The sequence below is a fragment of the Anser anser genome, assembly GCF_964211835.1.
Source record: "Anser anser genome assembly, chromosome: 6".
In the NCBI taxonomy this organism is placed as follows: Eukaryota; Metazoa; Chordata; class Aves; order Anseriformes; family Anatidae; genus Anser; species Anser anser.
The window spans coordinates 8,028,202-8,051,433 of NC_139726.1; the positions used below are offsets into that span (position 1 = coordinate 8,028,202).

The following is a 23,232-nucleotide window of genomic DNA, read 5'->3' on the forward strand; positions in this document are numbered from 1 at the left end:
TTTTTCCCCAAAATTGATTTTCCTTTCACATGTGTTGTGTAAAAAGAGGAACACAGAAGGGTGCTTTGTAAGAGACTGAGAGCTCCTCTTGTTCACTGACCTTAGAGTGACCAATACAGAGGCTTCAGGAGGAACACAAAAATGAGGCCAGCAGTTGGCTTCCCTGGGTATTTTCTCCAAGCCAGCACAATGATTTGTAATGAGGATAGGTCCTGAGCTAGAGATAGTGTCTTTAGAAACAGTAACAAAGTTTGAAAATAATTAGGTTTAATGATCTGTTGCTGGTATTTAAGATGTATTTTTAAATGATATATGCTCAAGAGAATGTGACTAATACATTCTAGGTTGTCAGTTCCTGTCAGCAGGCTATGTTTATTTCAAACTTCTAATTTTTGCATTTTGGAGGAAGACATAAGAAACCTACAGAGGGAGTTGCTATTGTAATTTTTCCCTGTTGAAAAAAATGTCATTTTCAGAATTACCGATACCTACCAGCCTAAGTGTATGTCCCATTTCTATTCTCCTCTTGCCCATACTCTCGGACTAGTGCACAGTTTTCAATGATATTTTTTATTCCATTTAATTTGGGTGCAGTCTCCATATGGAAGATGTTTTGGTGGTCTATTGATAACAGAAAATTCTGATGGATCACCAGTGATGTTACAGTGTGCCAAAGCCTGTCCAACTGCACAAACTCCCATGGTGTCCAGCTGACGCAGAACATGGACTGAATGATTGAATGATTGTCTTGCCTATGAAAATATTAAACCTCAAATTTATTCAGGAGTAGGGTGTTCAGCAAACTTTCAGAAAACTTCCTGCTCAGTGTTAATTTCTTGGCTGATGTTTTCTCTAAACGCTTAGTGAGAAAAAGCTTCTCAACATTGAAGGTCTTCCTCAGATTGTCCACATCCCGCTTACAACAGCCTGTCGTCAAAAGATTCCCACGCAGTAAGGAATTTCTTGATCTCCTAGAAATATCTCTAAACGCTTTCCTAATTTCCATTTTCAGTTATATGTTCCTCTACTGTAGGACTTCCAGGCACTTTGTTTTCTGCCTAGAATCAAATCCCTGTGATGGAAGGGAAGGGCTATTTCAATATTTCAGTCTTCTGATTCTAGTCTGACTGTTCAGTAAATGACAGATGGTAAGTCTATCTGTGCCTACTACAAAAGCTAATGCTATTGTGTGAGCTTCTTTCTTCCTTGACAGGGAAAGAGGCAAAACAAAACAAAATCGGGCAAGGAATTTGCCTTGTTTGCCAGGAAAGATTCACAAGCAAAATCAATTAAGCTCAAATACCACTTTTTTTTCAGACTTTAATGTTCTGCAGAAACACTTTTTATCTATCAAGTAGTACTGTTGCAGCATCAGAGATTTTACTTTTACAAATTTTCATTATGTACTCTTGTGCAGCTCTCTCTGATAACAGCCATTTGAAGTGTCAGCACGACTGATGAAATCAGATGGGCCATGAACTGATTGGTTTGAAAGCTGTCACTGAGATGTGTAACATATTCTTTTTGAATTTGCAGTTGCTTCATAAAAGTTTAAAAACAACACAAGATAATGTTGCATGTTCATTCATTCAGTAATGCAAATTGTTCTCACAGATACTTCTTTGTTTGTTGAATATAAAACGAGAAGAAGGGGTGATTAGTTACTTCTGTTAGTGAACAGTTGACATTAGTACAGAATTTTGTGGTGTACTCTGTAGATTTAGGACTAGGTTTTTCAGGATTACTCAGCATAGGCCAGTCAGGAGTTTTCAAAAATTTGTCTTTAAGTATCACAGTGGGAGCTGCTGAGCTTTGAGCAGTTTGAAAGCCAGAGCACTTTGTAGTTGTTGAGAATTAAAAATTAGTGAGATGTTTTAAAAATCTGTTTTCCACATGGTGTATTTCCTTTCTTGTGGATAAAGTGAAGGCAGAATTGATTTAAACTATTTTTCCTTTTAATTAAATGTTATGCTTTTGGTGTGTTCCTCTATCACGCTCTCAATTATTTTTAAAATGGCAGACCATATTTTCTTGGAAGTATGATTCATTTCTCTTGATTTTATGCTCTGTGTGTTTTCATGGTCCATTCGTAGACATACAAAAGGTAACCGTGGGCAGGACAAGATCTTTTGTACATAGATTATGCAAATTTAAGAAACATGACCTTAGAAGATAAAACAGAGTTCATCTTCCAGTTTGCCCTGAGCAAAGGACATAGCTTTGCTGTTCAGATTTTGAGTCTACTCAGTTTTCTTGCAGTAAGCAGGAAGGACTGGACTGCCTTATTAGTTTGTTAGAGAATGCTTGGGAAGGAAACAATGCTACAAAATCTTTTAAAGTCCTGTGAAACTGAGTTGTGGAATCGGGTCTGGCATTAGCCATACAGACTGCAAAGGGATATCTCTTCTGATTTTTACCTTCAGGATGTGCTTTTCTGTGGTGCTTCTAGTTTACTCCAGGTCTGCTGAAGAGCTCTGCATCTCCAATAAACCAGTGTTGCATGAATGTCTTCCTTCTGGTCAAGAAGAAACTACTGGAGGTCCTTTCTTATCTTATATTTCTTTACTTGCTGACTTTGTCACTGATAATCATTAGTTACAGCACTGCCAGTCCATGAGCTAATGCATTTTCTAAGTTTATTTATCTACAGTGTAAACGGCAAGGACAAACACCTAACATTTTAACTTACTTTTCTGTACTCTGTTATATCCTAAGAGGAACAGTTCACCCACTTCCAGCTAGGTGTTTGACTATTCAAAAAGAAACAAAAAAATATCTTAGGGTAAGGACTAATACTGTACAAGGGTTCAGTAGTTGGAAACCTCCCCGTGACTTAGCAGATCCAAATATAATTCTCTTCTTTGTCACATTTCCTGGACAACCTTCAGAAACGTCTAAAATCATTATGGCACATTAGCTCAAAAATGTGATGGAAAATGTGGTTGCCAGCTGGCCATGGCTTCCACACCTTATCTCATTTTACCAGTGGGAAGAACTAATTGTGGTGTAGGAATTCTGTGAGAGAAATCAGAGTCACTTGTTACCCTTTTAAAACAGGGCATAGTTGTTGGTTTTGTTGATGCAGCTCAACTAGGCCCTGTAAGGTAAAACTGCTCGATATGACTTCCAATCTTTCTATGATTCTAAATCCTTCATTTTTAATATGAGTGGAGAAGACACTTCTTTAAAATGTTATCAGGAAAACTGCGTTCGAGAGACTAAGAATTACTAGGATAAGATAATGAGTAACATGAAAGTATAAATTGCTCCTCTTTTGACAAGAACCAAGAAACATAAATAAGCATTTATTTTTAAGTAATTCCTTACGTGCTATCATATAAGGCCCATTGAGATTAAGATATTAATGGAAAATGACCATGGTAATGTTCATTTTCAAAAAAGAAATAGGAAAAACTGTAGAAGAGAAATATTTCCAAATTTCTCAGAGTATTAGAAACACTACAGAGGAAAAAAATCACAAAAATGATTTGACATAGGACTGCTAACTACAACAGACTTACATAACAAATGGGGATATCATTAAAAAAAAATCAATACTCAGGAACACAGGAAGCAGAGATGGAAAAGATGTATTGGGTCATATTTTGCATCTCCTGCTAAAGTACAGTTGTTCACTGCAGTATGTCTTTTATCCAGTGTAGCCTTAAATTGTTCAAGCAAAGGAAATTCTTCTACTTCCTTTGGGAGTGTCTGCCACAGACTGAAGATCTTGCTGTCAAGGGATGTTTCCAGATGTTTAACCTACATTATGCTCATTTTCCAACCATTAGTGCTGAAGTTCCCTTCTTGATGTTTATACAACTCAAAAGGACTTTGCCATCATGGTCTCTTCAATATTGTTTGTTCAATTTACAAACAAAAGTCGCTGGGAATGAGCAGAAAATGTCAGGGCAGGATGGTGATGTTACATACTAGGTGCTGGAAAAGCAATGGGCATGTATCTGCACTTGCATCTTCTGCTATTCCTTGTTTAGCAGCATATGTTTCCAGTAGGGTGAATTAGCTGAAGAGCTGTGTGTGACCATCCTGCTTCCAAACCAAGTCCTCAAGGTATCCCTGCCTGGCACTGTGTTGTAAGATGTACACTTACCCAAAGTGGGTATGTGCAGATCCAGAGTGTGACAAGGTGAACAAAGGCATAACTGTTGCTATCCAAGTTTATGAGGAAGCTCTGAGAGACCAGTATCTCTAGGAAATATATAAATTAATTTTTGGTAAGAATAAATGACACATTTTGGTGAACACATTTCTTCTTATAAGAGAAACAATGAAGTAAACAGAAATAAGGATAAGACAAGCTTTTGTGCAGCATAGTTCAGTTTAGCAAGGGGTATGTTACCCTACTTAATCCCTCACGTTGGTGGTCTCCAGACTTTGTGGGTCTTCAAACTAAGTCATTTAAAATTCCAGCTGTAATCACTTTCTAGGGCAATGCCCTTCCTATTCATTATCACATCATAAGTCTGCAGCAGGCCAGTTTCAGTGTCTTGGCATATGTTAGATTCATTGCACCTGAAAATGGTATTTCATTGCACACACTTAAATAGATGTATTGTGTCAAAAGCATGCAAATGACAGGTAACAGTGTACTCACAAAATGCAAAATGTTTTTTTTCCCATTGAAACCCTCCCTTGAAGATGCCCTTTCTTCCCGTAGACCCTTTCACTGTCTTTAAGAACAAGCGACTCCTTTAGCTCCACCCTGTCACACAATTTTCCTGTGTCTTAGAGTCTTGCTGCCAGATGAGGACACTGGACAGTGGGATCGGAACCTTCCCCCTCCCCGACTCAGGGAACCGATCTGCAGGGCGACACATTTCTAAGCAAGAATCGACCTTGGAAACAGAAGCCCTTGCACCGTCTGAGCAAGTTCTTCTTTCAGCTCCTTCAGTAAGAGCCAAAACTCTTGAGCGAGAAGTGCCTTCAACAGCTAAGAGTCAGGAGTCTGTGGAAAGTATAATTAGTCACTCAACATCTGATCCGGCCATGACTGCCAAAGGTATACGACCTTTTCAAAGTCGCCTTCCAAAACCAGCTTCCTCAGGTAAAATGTCAATTACACTGAAAATCACATTATTTCTGTCCTGATGTCTGTTTTGATTAGCAGAAATCCTACAATAATGACGATTGATAACAGAAATGTTAAATGCAGAGCAGAAAATATTCTTTCTGTGAATGCATAAGGTTAACAAGTTTGTGACCTGAGCCATATGGAAATTTTGCTACACATAATGCTTATCTGTAACTGAGGAAGAAAAATGCGTTAAGTACTTAAATCCTTTTCTCAAGAAACAGTACTTGAAGAAAAAACATATGCCAGCTTTGGAATTTGAATTGAATAAGAATGCAGATGTTCAGCAGTATTCAGGATCAGACTTTGTAGCGAAGTACAATGCATAGCTGTGCTGTGACATAGAAAAGACACATTCATAAAGACTTGCTTTTGAAACCAGAGTCAGGCTAAATATTCATTTGGCCTCAGTGCATAAATTCTATCCCACTGAATATATGGCATTGACCTCAAAGAGGACTCCTGTTATTTTACTACATTATACAAATATTTATGTATATGAACATAAAGTACTTCACTTTAACTTATCAGCCAAGTAGATGTTTACTATAAAGTATAAAACAAAAGCTGACAAAAGAATAAACGGAATAACAATTCAGCAAAACATCAACAAATAACTTCATATTAGTAAATAGTTCTATTGAACTTTATGCAATTCCTTATAAATGCACACTGACAATTTGTATACATTTTTGAAGGTTTTTGAGCAACTAATATAGATGCCAATAATGTTAGAAATCATTACTTATAGCATTTAGCTTCATAAAACAATTTTTCATGTATGATAGGCATGGAACAAAACTTGGCAAATGTAATTAGTTTAATGGGGAAGAGTGTTTTTTTTTAAATCTTGATCAAATGCAATGTCACTGGTGTTATGGTTGTTAACGCTGTCAACATAAGTATTTTTTTCCCATATAACAACTTGTGAGTGCTTAACTTCCATAAATCTGTATTGCTGCAAGAAAGATTCCATAGAATTAACATGTAAGGTTAAGTATAAAGTTTAAGCTTAGTTTAAGACCATCAAATATGTGTTCTGCTAATGAGTTGATGCATATTGAGCCTAGGAGGAAAGAAGGCTCTTTAATATGTTCATAAGATGCATAACATAAGAATTCTAATTAAACGTCTTAGAACTGGTTGTTTTAGCAATATTCCCAGTGCAGTATTGTAATGGTATAATAGACTGCAAACACACATTGTATGCTTCATTGCAGTCTCCCCTGCTCATTTCAAATCAAAGCTAAATAAAAGATATTTTAATACTTAGTATTTTTTAAATAAATGTACTGTTAATTAATGGTACAGCTAAGAAGGATTCAGAAGAGAAATCTTAGTTATAGATTATATGCTACATGCTTGAATAGCCACATGTGTGACCTCAGTTCAGCATTGTGCTATAGAGTAGACTCCATGATTAAACACTGTCATTATAACAAATTGAATAGAAACTGCAAGCACTGAATTGCTTCATAAGAAGTCAGTAGCAGTAAGATTGTTCTGATCTTAATGCTAATATTCACTGCACCAACCTTGCAAGGTTTGTATCTTAATTAAATTGTCATGAAGAGATGTTAAAAAAAAGTAGTATACACCAGACAGTGAGGTCAACTCATTCTTTACTAGAATATTTTCAATTGAATCTTCTCCTCTCCCTCATTTTTTCTTCCAAATTACAATTATCACTTGATTCCATGTGCACCATAGATCTTCTTTGATGTTCTGATTTTGCATAGTGCAAATATAGCAAATAAAAAGGCTAGCTGATTGAGAATTTCTGCTAGAAAGGTACTTCTAATTATATTTATGTTAACACGCTGTTCCCTCTCTGAGAACATAAAATAGCAAAGCAGATCCTACAATGCCTGGAAGTAGTTATTGAATGTTTTTTCTTATTTGAAAGAACATATATTGTAAAACTAAAAGAGGGGTTTAAGTCCATGCCTTCCTCTTCTCTCGTTAACTGGAAAAGGCTTTGGATCAAATTCTGCCACTATCATTGTTAGAATTATTTCAGTAAAAAGGTAAGTAGTTCATTTGAATAGTAAGATACTATTTGACACAATAAAAGTATCATGATTAGTTCCCATTTTTTACCAAATTATAATTGAAACACTCAAGATGCTGATGAGACCTACAGTTTAAATAATGTCTCTCTTAATTCAGGAATAATTAACCTTGCAAAGCAAAGTGAACAAGAACCAAGTTCTGTGACCTCTGCCTCATTACAGCTTACTGAAGAAACTGTGGAAAATAGAAAAGTTCTTCCAGGCTGGACCACCAAGAAAACTACTAAAACAAAGGTATAAATTAAGTAGTGTCATCTCTTAAATGAGATAGGTATTGTGGTATAAAGAGTCAGAAATGGTGAATGTTATTAATACAGTGGAGAGAATAACTAACAATCTAATAGCTACATTTATTTTCTTGACCTTCATTAGCAACCTCATTATTTATTATTAATAATAATACAGCACCAAAAGATACTTTGTCCTCATGGTTTGCAAACCATGATTAATTAAAATGCACAGCCATTTTATAGGCAAGGAAATCGAGACCTTTTTACCCTGCTTTTCTCTTCTAGGAACTTGATCTTGCTTGTTTGCTTTCGTTTGGAGATTCAGATCTGTTGTGTTTCAGTTTTATTTCCCAGGTCGAGGTTTCCTTTTCTGTTTGGCTGTGTAGTATGAGTGTTTGAGCAGCTGTGCTGAGAAAGTATTGTGAAAGAGAAAATAGTCTTCTTACGTGTTTCTGTGGGGTTCTGGTTAATCCCTGCAGTGATCTGTCTGTCCTTCGACGTTTTCAAGAAAACTGCAGAAAGAACGGGCAAATACACATACCTGTGTAAAACCTACTGCTGATGGTTGTTATTCATATTCAGGAACACCAGGCTGCCAAGTCCTGTGAGAAGCACAGGGTCAGCAGGTTAGCAAGTAAAGAGAACAGCCCTCTCAAGAAAATGGGCATTAAGGCAAGGAAGCTGTCAGACTTTTAGCTAATAAGACTTGCATTGTAAGCGGCTAAAAACCTTTTGTTGCTTAACGTTTTTGCATGTCTGCTTCATCCATTTATTTACTGACTGGAGTATTTCCCATTTTTATATAGCCCATGCTCTGGATATCTAGGACAGAAATAGAGTGAAAACAATGGCTTGTCTTGTCTATTATTGGTAAACTGGCAGTGAACCCTCCGTGGTGCAACGTGCTGGCTTCCAAGTCACAGCCACATTACTGTCATATTCATCCTGCCTCAGTTACGACAGACCAGACCCAAAAACGTGTTAACATGATGCATGGGTAATTAGTCTGCTTCAGAGTCAGGAGCTTAGTGTGTGTGTAGCAGCGTGACTGCATCTAAATGGTTCTGGGACTGCAGTTGACTTGCACCCTCCCAGTTTTAGCAGTAGAGTAGTGTTGGGCATATCTGGCTGCATGCAGGTATCCTCAGGTCTGGTCCCCACTTCACAGCTATGTACTTCCTCTCAAGTGAATGGCCTTCTGCATCAGTTAAAAGCTGCACCATGGCTGGGAAGATGGGGAAATTAATATTGCTCTTTGAAAAACGCAGTGAGCCACGGATAGGCAGTTGAAATTAGGACAGTAGGTGGTAGCTGATTACTTACCTGAAGGATAAGTGGCTAGTTAAACTGGTAAAGCAGACATTTTACCAATTGAATTATCCATTTCCATTGCATGAAGAATATAAACTGTTCCACTCCTCATTCCATCTTCTGCATTATTTTAGTATGTATGCATCGTCTGAGTGATTGCAATACCCTTATTTGTACAGGACACAGCTCTGAGAGTATGCACTTATTCTGCCAGCAGCAGTGACACTGAGCCGGAGCCAGAGCATGAAACAAATTATTTTCGAACCGCAGAGGAGACATTAGTAGAGTTAACAAAGAGCAACAAACAAGGTAATTGAAAATTTGTACATAAGAAATGTGTATCTCTCATCTCCACACTGACTCAGCAACAGATAATGTCCTTCATTGGAGTCTCTAATTTTCACTTTCTAACCCCAGATCTTACTTCAGTCTAATTTTCCATTAACTTTTTATTGCTTTTTGCTTTTTATTCTATTTGTGTATCTTTTTTTTCCCCTCTTCCACTGTCTTTGCTGGCAAGGGCTTAACTTGTAGGTTTTTATGCATAAATTGCTTCAGTGTAGGTAAAAAGTCTTCTGTTACATTATTACAGAATTTAAAAGGTGACTATAAAGATACCTTCCCCCTTATTTTTTTAAATTTTATTAGGTGGTTGTAATAACCCAATGATCAAGGCCATAGTTTTCCAACCTCTACATCAAAATGATGTTGGTTGTGATACCATAGTGAGGTTTCCCTCAATGTCCCCCATGTATATATTGCCATTTTCAAGTATGAAACCTTTTTGCAGCAACTGATAGCAATTTGGAATTTACTGAATTCCAGTAGATGAAAGCACCTTAAGCAAAGTTCTTGAGATAATAGTTTTCTGTGTGTTTAATAACCCGGGAAATTGCTGTCTTGTCATGACCACCAGCTTGCCATGCTGCCAGCCACCTTTCAGTGCAGATGGGTGTCCCCTGGGAGCGGGAGGAGACGGTGGCTGATATCCTATGCAGCTGATGGCTTCCCTGCTGGTGATGAATTCTGGCGAGTGCAAAGGCCAGTGCAAGGTCTCAGCCACCACTGAAGCCCTGAGAGCTTAAGCAGCACTTCAGCGATACAGAGGATTTGTGCCGGCTCTCAGCACAGCAGTGAGCCTGACCTAGCAGAGATTAGCACCTACAGTAGATACTGCAGTGACGAACGCATTAAAAATGCCGTGGACCGTTAGATACTGTAGGCAGGCATACTGTGCTCTTTAGTGTCTGCTGGGAGTTGGACTTAAACATTTGGCATTTTCAGAAATAATCCATTTTGTGTGATTCCACCACAGAAAGAGCAAAGTAGGAAGCTAGGACCATTTATTTACATTATTCCTGTAACGTTCTATATTTAATCTGTATGAAACATTGGAAGTAATTTAACTCAGCCAGTAAACACTTCTTGTTACTGAATTGCTTTTTACAAATCACATTCTCTTGCTTTTTTTTTTTTTTTTCCAAAGGGGTATATAAGGAATTCTTTCAGTATTGATCACAGTTTGAAAAAGAAAGGATTTTATCATGTGTAAGCAGTTGCATTAAATGACAGCAGATTCCAAGTTTAGCGATACGTAAGGATGACTTAAAATCACCGTTTTACACAGCAAACCATTAATTTTGTGTATATGCCCAAATTTTTGGCTAGTAAGAGAACTAAAATTCATAGTTGTGACTGAGACAAATAGAAAAGAAAATTACAAAGCCTTATTGCAAAATTATTTCTGCCATGGTCATTCTTTCTGAACAGGATTTCTGCTCTGTGCTCTATAAATGCAATTCCCACATCAGATTATTAACAATACTTTATTCCATTCTGTGTTCAAAGATCTTGACTTCTTTATGCACACACGTGATACAGCCTCAAAACATCCGCATGAGACTGGGGCAGGGGCTGCAGCAAACCAAGTCACTGAGTATATTTTAATATGCATAGATAATTATGTTTATTAGACGAGTCCTCAAAACATCAATGAACTTTCATTGTAGCAGTATTATAATGTTAGAGTGATTTTCATTTTCCATATACGAGCAGGAAATTGAAAGATTGAGAGACTGACTGCCTAATGCAAAGACTATTAAAAGTCAGTGATAAGACCTTCATTGATTTGGTGGGCTTTGGATGAGACTCCCAGTACTTTGCCCAGTGTTACAGAGAAAGTCAGTAGAATAGCAGGGAATCGTCCAAATATTCCAGTTTCTTCTGTTTCAACCATGAGAATGTTTTGATTCCAGTTTTATAGAGGTTTTATTCTGATGAGATTCTTCTTTAGGCTCTGGAGGGAGAGGCTCTTCTAATGCTATAGGTTATAAGATAGAGTTGAAGTTTGTGTAACAAGAAGTGTGAGGAAAGAGGCTAATGATCATTCAGGCCTCTATCCCCTGTGCTTTTTATTGAAGCTGCAGAAAATTTCTTTGTTTTTGATCTTCAGTATGAGTTTTGAGCTTTGGACTTTGGAAACTGAGGTTCTACTCCTCATATTCTTGTATTACAGTAGGATCTATAACAAATGAACAGAGCCTGTTTTTTAACCTTGCTAATATATTTTTATACTGGTGTTTTCATTAGCTAAAATGCAATTACAATGAAAGAATTATCAGAAATAGTCAAACTTCAAACTGAAAGACATGCTAAAGCAGCTTAGCATATCTGCCCTGTAAAGCTATTAAGAGAGGAGAACGAAAACTTACAGCAAATAAATAAATGGAACAATCCTCCCAAATTAACCATCTTGTCCACATTTAGAAAAGAAAGGAAATTAATTTTGGCTTTCTCATACCATCTCTTTCACCTTGAATGTTAAATATGAACAGTCCTGTGTATGTGTATTGATTGGGGAATTAGCAGCTAGTATTCTAATGTTTTTTATTACTACTGAATTCCAGATACCTTAAAATACTTGAAATACATTTTGAAATTGTAAAATTACATTACAGTATATTTAGACTGTATTTCATCAAGTAAATAAGCCATAATAACATTATTTTTAATAACTCTTACAGCTGAGCAGGAAAAACAGAAGCAGAGAAAGTCAAATCTGGGGAACCCGATGTCAATCTTGGATTTATACCAGCACAGTCTCTATGGCCATTTTGGAGAGGATGGACCTGAACAATTAGCACATTACAGTTTAATTGAGCAGCTCAGTGGACCTTCCAGTAAAGACAGCAGGGGCAAAGAGAGCCCAATTGTGAGTTGACATGATTTTTATATTACTTCTCATTTTCTTCATGATTTTTACTTGCTGCTTGTTTTCTCCTCAATGTGTTGGTTAGTTACTGAAACCAGGCAGACCTTAAAAAAAACAGCTTGATATCCAGAAGAGTAAAGATCTAAATATTTTTAGAACGGGATGTTACATTGTGATGTTTGTCTGTCATAGAATTAGACTTCCAAAATTGACAATTAGAGACAGTCTAGAGCTAGCACTCTGCCATTAAAGAGGAGTTGACATTTAAGGCTAGCAAGAAAACACAGAATTTATCTTTTAAAGCTGCTCTTTCATATACAGTTAGCTAATATGTGTAGCACAACATGCAGTAAATGACTTCAACATCTGAAGTAGTATTCCTGAAAATACGAATGAGACTCTGTTATGGAAGGCAGCTACCTTCTGGGCTCTGGTGCAATATACTTGATGGTAGCTCTGGTACTCCTGACTTGAGAGTTTTAAACATTATTTTTGTGATCAGTCCTAATCTGATCGGTGGATCTTGATGCTAAACAAAACCAAATTAGTTTTCTCCCATTATTTCATGTGAACCCACTTCTTATTTCTATCTCATAAAAATGCTGAACCTGGCATCACGCAGTCTCAACATTCCTGAAAAGCACCCCTTCAACCTGTTCTTTTTTCTCATGCCTTCTCCTCTCGTTCTCACACTTTTTTCTCACTTGGTCTCTCCTTGGCTTTAACAAGCCTACTTGTCTGAAAGCACAGACACCCAGCCATGATAGTACTGTTATCATTTTGCCTCCATCTTATCCAGCTCCTTCCCCAGCTCTTTTTCTTCTTTTTAAATACAAGCTCTTTTATTTCCATGCCTAAGCAATTTTGGGTACCTTACAGTATAAACAAAGGTGGTAGCAGAAAATAATGAATGAGCTGCTGTTTGTAGCGTACTGGTGTAGTTCATGAAGTGAAAAGAATTTTTATCTCTTCCTGGACCCCAGTTTCCGGTTTCAGAGAATCACAGTGCATTGCAACTTCAGAGGTGATTAACTCTAACCAAAGTTAGAGTCTTACAGCTTTCAGGAATCTGGGCCAAGTGTGCAGAAGGAATGTGTGGAACAAACTGGCAGTGCCCCTGTTTATGCCAACTCTGCTGGCATAAAAACCCCGCTTAACTGAATATTAAATTGACTCACAAACTTCTGAAATGTATCAGCCTCATTTCCCGATCAACCAGATTTTACTGGTACCCAGAATATGATGCAATCTGAATATATTTGAGTCATATTAGAAAGAATAATTTTAAAGAATCTATTTTCATAGTTGGGAAGAAGAAAAGGGGAAAAAAGGTAGGAGAAGAGCATTAAGAAGGATGGATGAAGGAAAATAATATGAGCATCCACTTAATTCCTCACCTTGAACTTTTACAGATTCATAGCTTAATTATGCAGATGAGATGAATTATATAAGTATATATATGTATAGATATATACATAAAATGAGTTCTGCCTTCTGAAGGCCAAGGTATTTTGCTATTAATGGAGCAATTAGATTTGGTTCCACTACAGAAAAGTTGCTCAGAGTTGTGTGTGCTTTTAATTCATTCTTCTTGTGCATTTGTTGTACACGACAAATCTCTGCAATGCACCCAATCAGCACCATGGCTTAAACAAAACTCATTAAAATAGCCTTAGGGTCCTTGTAAAAATCCATCATTAAACTGGAAGGCAACAGGTATAACTCAGCATTAACGTTTTTCATGCATTATGGTGGGGGGGTTTTGAGATTACTTTTGAGGATCTGAAATAGCTCTCAAAACAGCATTGCCTCTCGGTGAGCAGTGGAAGCTCAATAAAGTGCTAGAGATTTGCCTATTAGTATTAAACTTTTCAAAATGACAAATGAGAAGCAGTAACCGTGAAAAGCAGGTTGCCCCGAACTCCTTGTTTGAACCAGAACGGCAAATTTTTCTCAGCTGTAATTTGTCCAGTCTGAGAAGATCCACAGCCTGTTTAAATTAGAACTGTGTGATCTGGAACTTTACCCACAAAGAGGGGGGGGACATCAGTTACCAAGACACTGACGGCCAGCAACTCTGAAAAAAAAAAAAACCAACAGATACATTTTGGGGGGGGGGGGGGGGGGGCGGGAAATGCAGCTTTCATGCGGAATATTTGACATTTTGAAAAAGGAAATGTTATGTGCTTTGAATTTCCTTCCCAAATGGTGTGTGTGAAGCCTTAAGAAAAAAAAAAAAAAAAACACAAGTGTCGTGATGGACAGAATGAGTTTACTCTGCTTGTCGAAAGAGCAGTGTGCTGTATCAGTCTCTTAGTCCAATTAAATTGGACTGTACAGCACCAGTAAGATAGTGGCTTCAGACTGGGTGCTCTAATGAGACATTCTGGCAGGGAGCTCTGTTAGCCTGGACTTATTTCATTTGAGTTGTCTCCTCACCGAACATATTCACCAGTGTTACCCCAGAGTATACACACAAGTTTTATCAGCAAAAAGTATTGCACAGAAGGAGTTTCAGAGGGGAAACAATCAATGGGCAATTCCTATAATAAAGGGACGCTGAATGGACGATTTGAGAAATCAAAAAGGCTTCTACGCGTTGAAAGAAGAAGTATTTATTGTTCCAGTTCCTTATCTGCAAAGTCTTAAACAGCATCCTGGCCCTAAAACCAATTTGATGTTACATTTATTTTGACCTGGGAAACATATTCCAGAATAATGTCATTCTTTTGTACACTGCAGTATCTTGGACAAGAAAAGCAAATCACAGTGTCAAAGGAATAAAATACATTGAGTCGTGGACAAAACTTTCAGTTAAATTAACAGCCATGGTGTATTTTCCTCGTGTAGGATTTTCAGAACTAGAAACAATTATTTTTATATGTATCAATTAAATTAATTTTAATTAAACAGGAACTTCTCCGATTTAATAAAACATATGCAGTGCCAAAGTCCACTGCAGTCACAGTGCGGGAAAGACACCAATTCAGTGAAACTTCAGAGAGACCTACATTGCACAGCTGCTTCTCCTGCTAGTAGTAGTTACCTGCTAGCACCTTGAGCAGTTTTCTGACATCGTGATTGCTACCATATTTTCTCAATGAAAAAAATATTTCATATTTCAATTAATTTACTGCTCAGACTTTAAAAGCTCGTTTTTTTTTTTCTTATAAGAATCCAGAAAACAAGATGAATTTCCCTCACCCAAGCCTATTGTTTATTGACTTATTTTATGATCAAATGAGAAGCAATACAAGTCTTTTTTTTGTCTTCTTTGTTCACTTGGAGAAGTAATGGCATTGTTCAAAGACTTTATTACTTAATCATCCTTATGATCCCAAAGCATCATGAAAAATGTGTTTTCTTTTCTGTCCTTAACCAACCATCACACACATTTTTTCTGTGATATGTCTTGGTTGTATTTGAAGGAATGACTTGAGGAGCACTTTTAAAGAAAAGATCATTCATGAAAGGGGCTGGTACCCATCACAAGTTTCTAAATTCTCTTGCTTTCCCTCAGTTGTGATGACATACATGAGAAATCTGACATTTGTATCACTACTATGTTAACTATATCAACAATTTAACTAAGCAGCTCAAGTAACTGAAAAGGCTTGTAGGTGCATCATGACGTTATGGTCTTACTCAACACAGCAGAGTTTGCATGCATTGTGCAGATGATTGATGAAGGAGATGCAGTGCTCGAATCACCGTGTCTTGCAATTCAAGTAGATATTAGAGCTTGTTGGCAAATACAGGAAAAGGAAAAATTAGAGAAGTTGCTACTGTTTTGGCCGTACTTACATTTGGGACTGGCATGGCGGCATTCCCAGATAAATTTGAAGGTTTTTTACAGATGAGTAAGCTGATTGGGAGTTAATGCTATATGATTATCTCATTGTGCTCACAAGCCTTCAAATGCATCATATTAAAGAGAGTGGAATATCCACAAATGTGCTAGTAACAGCAATAAGAAAGTTTGGTAATTGCACACCATTTGCCATCCTCTAGGATCCCAGAGTAGTAAGCTGATACTATGGAGGATGTTCCAGCATCCCTGAATTACAGCAATAGTTAAAGTCACCTCTGCAGGCTGCACTAAACGCAAGAAGGAGGAAAACAAAGGAAGGCATGAGCTAGTTCTGCTTGCGGCTTGTCTCCTACGGAGATCAGTAAGTGGTGAGCTAGGGTATGAATTGGCTGCACACTGGGTGCTTGACACTGTTCAGCTATTTAGGCAGCTCTTGGAGAACACGCCAGCGAAGTTTAGGTGCCTGATTTGGGTTCTTTGAATCATTTTCTGTAGTCGCCTTGTTCTATCTTAATTATATGGGCTTTTAAATGGAGCCTCTCTTAAAAGAGACTGACTGTACTTAAATGTCTAAAGTAGCTTGAGGGAGACTCTGCACTGTGCTTTCACAGAGAACTAATCTTTTCCACGTTATCGGATGTGCTTAGGGAAGGATTCTGCCTATCACATGTGAGGAAAAAAAAAAAAAAAGAAAACAGAAAAACCACTAAGATAATGATTTGGGACCAATTATTAGTTGGGAAGAGCTGCAACCAAAGACTTTAAAGTGGTAAAGAGGTATTTACCCATGGAACTACTTGTTTCCTTGCCTTGACCAGAGACAGGGAGCCTGCACAACTAGCTTTTACTGGGTACCAAACTCGTTACCCAAAGATAGGAAGATAAGCTTTGCCCCAAGCTTGTCTGTGTGGGAAGGTGATAAAAAGCAGCGATTGTAGATACCATTCATATTTTAGAGAGTGAAATTCAATTACGAGGTATCAAGCACAGAAACCTCACCTCCTTTTTGCTATTTTCCTTGCCTTCCTTAAGACAGAGGAAGATGATCAGGTGAGGAGGGAATCAGTTATATTTCCTTTCCTAGACCTGATGAGACTAAAGATACTGCCATTACAAAATTTGCAGATAGGGAATAAGTCTGCAGTCATTCACCTGGCTTTTGTGTTGTCAGATCAATGCTTTTCTTCCATGTAGGGAATCGGTATATCAAATCATCGCGTATATTTAGTGAGGTGGTTTGTTGGTGTAAATGTTAGGTGAGGCCAGTCTGGCACCACACGTTGTAATTCAGTCAGGATCAGGTATCCTTTCATCCTCCCTGTCGCAAAAAGTGAAAATGACCTGTACTGTATTTATGCTGTTGTATGTCATCTTCAAAATTGAGATCACGTTAGTGCAGGGTGTGCAGAGAAGATCCAGCAGCAGTTCTAAGAAGGGCAGTGTTATGAAAGGAAAGCGAACTGCCTGGCAGACTCGTGTGCCCATTGAAGACGTGGCGCATCAGCCCTGCAAGCAGAGACCTACCTCACCCAGAGGAGAGGGCCCTGGTTCTGAGCACTGTGCTTGAATTGCCTGGGACCCCAACCAGAAGGCTCATGGAGGTGTAAAAGCCAGGCAGACTTACCTGCTCGGCTCGAGCTGTCTCGTCCTGGCAGCAGCATGGCTGGGCTGTCCCCGAGCTCACCAGCCTCGTGCGTGTCAGCACAGGGTCTCACGGAGACGCTGCCACTGCAGGACGGCCCTGTCAGCGCGCACCAGGCCTTGCCTAGCAGATGCCGGCCCCGCAGCCCCCATGTCCTCCAAGTGTGGTCTGTGAGGGGGTCTTTAACTGTGTGTGCCTCCTCTTACCAAAATTGCCTCAGCAGTGTTTGCCTCCTGACAGGCTTGGGGCTGCGAGACTTCCTTTGTGTTTAGCCGAAGGGTTTTGATCCTCAGATGAATGATGCAATGCTTGTTCCGCCAAAGCAAAGACTGTCTGAGTAATTACCCAAGTTGATGTAAGATCTATTGTCAGGGGAATTTCATAGGAGTATTTGACAACATAAGTGACAAAAACCACAGGAGCATGATCTGATAAGAAAACAGATTTTACATTATCACCCATGGGAGTATTACAGAATTAAAAATATTTTTCCTAGCCTCAAGTCTGATTCTATACAGTGTGGGGAAATACGGAATCAGAAATAGGCTAGGATGTCTCCAGACATCAACAAATCCCACATCTCTGCATGTTTTTTCCCCTCCATAGGGCAAGTTCACATTCGAAGATCTGCTACCGAGTCTTATATACCTAATCAGGTCTCATTGTTTCTAGTATCTTGCCATCAAAGTTGCCTCCAAAAAGTAAAGTGAAGAGACAGCTAAACAAGCAATTTGAAGACTGCTAGGCAGTCTCCTGGGACCAAAGTCTCACTTGACGTGTATCACTTAAAAGAAATGTTGTGTAGTGTGGAAGAACATTCCTAGAGTTAGCCTGAGGAACTAGCCTGGCAACAATAAAAAGCTGCAGTTATACAGAGACTCATTTCTCTCCCTCTGCCTTCCAGGCGAAACAAGTGAGGTTTCTTACGCTGCTGAGCGTTTTAGAAAAATCATGCAATGGAGAGTGGTTTAGCAACGAGGATGATAACAGGATGATAACATTCCCCATAACTTGATTAAGCTTTTAAAAGGCTCTGGCAAGGCAAAAGGACATATGTAAGGCAGGGTCCACCGGAGAAAAAACTTTTAAAATAGTATGCAAAGGACATTTATACCCTACAAAAATGGAAGTTGTAATCTGCTGATGCAGTTCTGTTTCTAACTCTAACGAACTCTTTAATTTTAGTACTGTGCCACCAAATCCCATTCTGGCTAGCCCTCCAGCTGGTGTATAAGTTCTCTCTATTTTATGATTGTTTAGTGTATTTATGGGGATGGGTAGGTGGCGACATTTTAACTCTGTATCTTTTAGCATAGGGTTTTAAAAGAGTATTTGGATATTGGTGAGGGACATGAAGTATTTGGCATAGTGCAGCAGGCTGTGTGGCATTTAAAACACATGGTGTGCAAGGCTAGCAGGAGAATAGTTTGGATGTGAGTCTGAGAAAGATGCGGAGGAAGTGAAAAGCTGTAGACACGGTAGGAAAGTTAAAGACGTGAGGCATCACTGGCACGTAGGTGCGGTTCTAGTGCCTATGGCACGGTGTCATGTAACGCCAAATCCCCAAATAACTCACAGCACCGACAGCAGGGTGCCTCTGGTTTGCCAGGTGCCAGATGCAGGTGTGTGGGCTTGGCTGACTGAAGGCAGCACACCGAGCTGTCCTGCGGCCACGCTGGGGCGGCGTGCCGCTGACTGTGACCCTTTGGCACTGTAAGCAGGGAGAACTTTGCCCTTTGCGTGATAACCGGAGCAGAAACCCCATGCCCCACCATCTCAGTGAGTAATTTCGAATTACAGAGAGACCCTTTTCTCTTCAAGAAATGAATGTAGGAGCCCATAACCGCACAGCACGCTGGCCCACCTGTCACAGAAAGGCCTGCAGCTCGTGTGCTGGAGTCTCTGGAGGAGCAATCCAACACAGCGAGCGTACGGACGCCTAGAGCAAAGCAGAACCGTCCTGAGCTAATTTACAGTGAGCCCGCTCAGGCGCAGCGTTAGCACCGCTCGGTGTCTCAGCAGGGCTGAGTGCCCGCGATAACGGGGCGTTGGTAAGACTCCATCCACCATACTCAGTCCCAGCCCACCAAGCCCTACCTTCACACCTCTGCCGTGCAGATGCGCCCTGAGCACCGTCAATGTCTATTTGCCTATGCAACTGAAGATTACATCAGGATTTAATTGACCCTGTGGCTCCCGGGCGTAAGTAGGTAGATGCTTTAGTCTACTAAGAACCAAAAGTAGATATTGAGTAGAAGTATCATTTGCTAGCTGATTTCCCTGAGTGGAAAGTGTTCTGAGCTGTTTTTCAAAGGTTTGACAGATGGAGCTATTGTGATTTGCAGCATGGCCCAAAGTGCACTAATGTTTCTGCCATTGGTAACCAGCCGCCCTTCGGCCGTCCATCTTTGGAAATAATGCTTTAGTTTCATTTTTCCGTGTTGACTTGGAATATTATAATACCGTAGGCCAAAATGGAATTCAGGGCACATTAACAGCAACAAATGATGAATATTAGTAAGCTTGCAAGATAGTGTAATTGTTGTAATGGTAGAAATGATATTAGTAATAAAAGAAAAAGCTAAAAAATAAATTGGATATAATAAACACTGGATTGAGTCAATCAAGTGCAGTAGGGCAGAGAGGTATTCAGTGAGCTGTTTGTTGTCTGAAACTGGAAAATATTTTCACTCCAAGAGGAGCATCTGATTAGCAGAGTTAAATGAGATGAATAATGCTGTAATATTTTTGTGAATTGTGTTTCCAGCTGAAACTTGCCTTCTCCATCTATAACAGTGATATGTTTTGCATAAAGCACTCAAACATCACGCAGGGAAGGGGAATGACAGATCTTTCAGTATGAGAGCTCTGTTCTGAGCAGAATACATGAGGAACAAGTTACACAGCTGATGCTAGCAGCAACTGTGGCAGTACACTGGAAATATGTTAGTAAACAATTTTTTAAGAGGATGCCTTCTCTTTTCATATGAACACAAGAAATAATATCCTAATTATATTCATAATATCCATACTATTTGAAAAGAAGGCAAATTTTAGTATCAAATGTTTGCAAAAATCATACTGAAATAATTTGAAGGGGTTCATAGTTTGTTCCACCATCTACTTTCATCTCCCCAAAGTGATTCACCTTTCATTTAAATGAGAAAGCATATTGGATTTTATGCAATATGGCACACAGATTGTTTGCATCCCGAAGAAAAATATCGGTTAAGTATTTTTTGTGAGCCTAAACACTCTCATTTATGGTGAGTCCCAGAGTAAAATATTTTATTTTTTGCTGTGTTTTTAGGCCCTGTTACATGAATTCCAGGCCTTGTGCATCATCTGTTATTGTAATGGAAAGCAAGATTTGTATTTGGTAGGACAAATAAACATGGAATTGAGCAGACTTATTAGCAGTAACTGACACAGGAAAGTTTGGGAAGTTTATAAGATACAGCTATGTAATTTAAATACCTAATTACCTTTCACAAAAGGTAAGAAGAGTGATGTAAGTTTTTGTAGCACATCAGAGTCCCCCCAGCTTGAGCTGCCTTCCATTCAAGACTGAGGCACATCCTGATGGCTCAGCTCCCATTACTGCCTTCTTCCCTGGATTACTCCATCCTTTGCCTGATCATTAAAAGAGGTCACTAAAATGTCTAGATGCTATAAAAACTGTAGCCTTAAGAACTCCCCTTAACTACTCTAGTTTTATTCTCAGTAAATAAAATCCCAAGTGATTAATATTTGAATAATTAACAGTTAAACATTTTAAAGTGATTTTTCTGACATCCTATTGCACATGCAAATATCCCGTGTGTTACTGAATACTTGACATAGCATACTGTAAAAAAAATACATCAAATGGATTTGGGAGGATGAAGAATAAAGCAGAAGTGGGTGGGAATGAAGAAATTAAATATGAATATATTATATGGCTAAGTCTTTTAAAATTCAAATGTTAATCATATATTAATACTCTGTGATATTTCTTATAACAGAAGTGTCTAAAATTCACCAAGATACTGTATATGCAGAAGAGTTGCCAGACTGGGAAACCTGTTGCATAACACACGTACTGAGATGCAAAGCAGATTTGAAATGCAAGAGCTTTTCAGACAATGCCTGAAAATGGTGGATAAAAGTAGCTAAGCAGCCAGCACACTTTCTGATCACTCTTGCAAGGATTATTTTGTCTTGCATAGCCTAACTGCCAACTGCAGCCTTACTTGTGGGCACTGATCAGTAAAAATAGAGGCCAGTTTTTCCAAGCTTCATTTCCTAATGGTGGTACCTAAATTCATGTTTAGACACTTCAGCTGCCTTGTTTTCAAGGGTGCTAGAAAATTGCAGCTTTTGCTGATGTCTGTGACAGGTTCTCATATTGGATCCTGTGAAAATCATGGTGTTTACATAGGTGCTCAAAACCTGGTTCAGATATTCTCCCTCTGTCTGGCAGAATTTACACCTGTAGCATCCTACTGCTGTGTGTTGGCTCATGGGCAACGTCAGGGAACCTTGGCAGGCAATTTCCCGTGAGTTAAAGGGAAGGCCAAATGCTGGGTATTTTTTAATCTGCTCCTACAATGTTACGACTAAGATCATATCATATAATGAAACTGTTTGTACTTCTATACCTATTTCTTTATTGCATTTTCCATACCATTAGAGTATGACCGACTGTAAAATGCTAAAACTCTATCATCTATATCATTTTACAGAATATTTTTATCATCACTGTTATTGGAACAGAGTCCATTGTTTCTGAGAACCACTATAACAAGCCAGGACACCAAAGAGTTCAACATTTCTAATGCAGTATTTCTATAAATAAATTAGTTTGTAAAAAATGGAATCTGTATTATGCCATCATCAGTAGCACAGTGATGAAAACAGAGGCAGCAGAGCAAGCCAAAGAACAGCAGTCACCATCTAAAACAGCTGAGTAATGTGGAGAGATGTAGCCTTCCTCATTATCTGATAAAGACTGAATAGTCTTTGGAGTTTCTGTTTGCTTGTGGTAGTTTCATCCCTTGCAGTGGTGATACTAGAAGATGAAGGTGTCTGGCTGTGTAGGAAATCTAGGTATAAAGACATTTACCTTCTTGTCTTGTTCTACAGGGCAAATATGGTGGATGTTGATGGCACCCACTAGTGCCACATGCTCTCCATTTAGCTTAGCAATGTCCTTCTGTCCTTGTGAAAATGTTTGGGAGCCTGCATGTTCTCTACCACAGCCAAAAACTTTGATACTGACTGGGGAATGCTCTGGACTGGGGATTTCAGGTAGCTCCTGCCATTCCTGTGAGAAATGGAGCCTCTTTTGCCTCCATGTCCTGTTCCCCAGAAGGTCATTTGATGTGGAGTCTGTATGTCAAAGTCCAGATTTATAACAATATGCTTAGCATTATGTAGGTATTTACCATGCATATTTACTCAGGGGTAGAAGTTACTCAGTGTCCATAGGCCCTAGGACACAGAGCATGAAGAGAAACTTCTCCGTAGGCTCCAGAGGCTCTGAATAGCAGAAATCCCCCAAGCTTTCAGACAGGGCAGTCCAATAGAAATAAAATTACAGACAACTCCAATTGATATATCAGAGTCTGGCTTGCTGTTGCTCATGGCATTAGCATTTGCTAACCTGTGCTAAGCCAATTTTGTGAGACAGTTGGGAGTTTAACAAACCTCTTTCAGATTGCATTTTGGAAGAATCTCAAGCATGGGGGAAACTGGTTGTGGTCTGTTCATTGCAGCAGATGGTATCCCATTTGGTGTTTGTTAGCTTTGTTTGCAGCTCAATATTTTGTTTCTAGGGGAACTCAGTAAGTTAAATAATTTATCTCTCTAATGCATTAAGAGT

At 38.8% G+C, this 23,232-nt stretch overlaps 1 protein-coding gene across 22 annotated transcripts in view; it reads left to right on the top strand.

The window, feature by feature from the left end:
• Positions 1–23,232, top strand: part of NCKAP5 (NCK associated protein 5) — a 439,736-nt gene that overhangs the window by 402,200 nt on the left and 14,304 nt on the right. For all 22 annotated transcript variants that reach the window (XM_083841922.1, XM_083841921.1, XM_083841907.1 and 19 more), the window contains 4 exons: positions 4,751–5,065; positions 7,262–7,398; positions 8,885–9,014; positions 11,729–11,916. In XM_083841922.1, coding sequence (XP_083698048.1) covers positions 4,751–5,065; positions 7,262–7,398; positions 8,885–9,014; positions 11,729–11,916 — 770 coding nt within the window. The remainder of the gene's footprint in view (positions 1–4,750; positions 5,066–7,261; positions 7,399–8,884; positions 9,015–11,728; positions 11,917–23,232) is intronic.